The 1,521-nt window shown below is 43.3% G+C and overlaps 1 protein-coding gene across 1 annotated transcript; it reads right to left on the minus strand.

The window, feature by feature from the left end:
* Nucleotides 1-236: 236 nt before the first annotated feature.
* Nucleotides 237-1,172, minus strand: LOC310686646 (olfactory receptor 2G3-like; the record flags this gene model as incomplete). Its single annotated transcript, XM_083460605.1, has 1 exon — nt 237-1,172. One exon carries the CDS (start codon nt 1,170-1,172, stop codon nt 237-239), a length of 936 nt encoding a protein of 311 aa, XP_083316731.1.
* Between the last annotated feature and the right edge of the window lie 349 nt (nt 1,173-1,521).

Below are 1,521 nucleotides of genomic sequence, written 5' to 3' on the forward strand. Positions count from 1 at the left end.
CCCATCCCTAACTCAGACACCTGCTCCAGAAGTGGCTGATGGCATTGAAAGCTACTGAGAGTTCAAGGAGAATTAACAGGAACACATTTCCCCTGTCTCTCTCCTGGCAGAGGTCATCATACAGGGTGGAACCTGGCTTAAATCCTGACTGACATGTCCATCATTCCTTAGTGAGATTTATATGCTGCTTAATAACAAAAAGTTATTTCTGGGTACCATCTGGTCAGAAAAACCCATCATCTTATTAGCACCAATGGTCTCTTCAGAGCATCTTTCACATCCTTGTTCCTTAGGCTATATATCAGGGGGTTAAGCATGGGCATTATAATGGTATAAAACAAAGCAATCACTTTGTCCCCGTCTCGTGAGGACTTCGACCTTGGTCGCATGTACATGAAGATGGCTGTCCCATAAAATATGGTGACAACAGTGAGGTGGGATGCACAGGTAGAGAATGCCTTGACCCTTCCTTGGGCAGTTTGTATCCGCAGCACAGCTAAGAAAATGTAGGTGTATGAGACAATAATAAACAGAAAGGGAATGAAGACTATGATAATGCTGAAAACAAAGACAACCATTTCAGCAAGGTAAGTGTCAGTGGAAGCCAAAGACAGCACTGCTGGCACCTCACAGAAATAATGGTTCAAGATGTTAGGACCACAGAAAGGCAATTGTAAGGTGAAAATGTTAATAATCATGGAGCTCATCAAACTGCTGCACCAGCAAAAAGCAGCCAGCTGAGCACAGAGCTTCCAGTTCATGATGGCCATGTAAAGCAAAGGCTGACAGATTGCCACATACCGATCATAAGCCATGACACCAAGCAGAAAGCACTCTGTCATGCCAAACGCCAGGGAAAAATACATCTGGATTGCACAACCCCAGAATGAGATAGTTTTCCTTCTGGTCACAAGGTTCATCAGCATCTGGGGGACATTGGTGGAGACATAATAAATGTCTAAGAAAGACAAATTGATAAGGAAGAAGTACATGGGTGTATGAAGCCGAGGGTAAGTGCTGACAACTGAGATGATGATGACGTTCCCAAACACTGTGAGCAGATAACAAGCCAGAAACACCACAAAGAGCACCAGCTGCACCCTTGGTTGATTGGAGAACCCCAAAAATATGAACTCGGCCACAAATGTTTTGTTGCAGCCAACCATTTTCATTCACATTTAATCTGTGAGGAGGATAAGGGAAAACAGCAGATGAAGTGAAGTGCAGAATCAGCACCTTGTGACATATACTGCTCCTGGTATTGATGCTCACTGAAGTGATGAGAATGGCAACCCTTGCAAATTTCCTTGTACTCTATGGATGTTCCACTGCTGGGGGAAAAACTTACCTTTCCATGAGAAAAAAACACAACGCAGCTCTGTGTCTTAATGATAGTGTTTGAAATGGAGACAAGGAAGTAGCATTTCAATGGTGGGGTGAATGCTAAATTGATGTTCCAAGACCTCTCTTCCAGTTTCTTGGCAGTTTTCTTTCTCTGCAAAAGAGACATCCATTTTTCTA

The sequence above is a fragment of the Podarcis liolepis genome (genome assembly GCF_965112155.1).
Source record: "Podarcis liolepis genome assembly, chromosome: 1".
Lineage (NCBI taxonomy): Eukaryota > Metazoa > Chordata > Lepidosauria > Squamata > Lacertidae > Podarcis > Podarcis liolepis.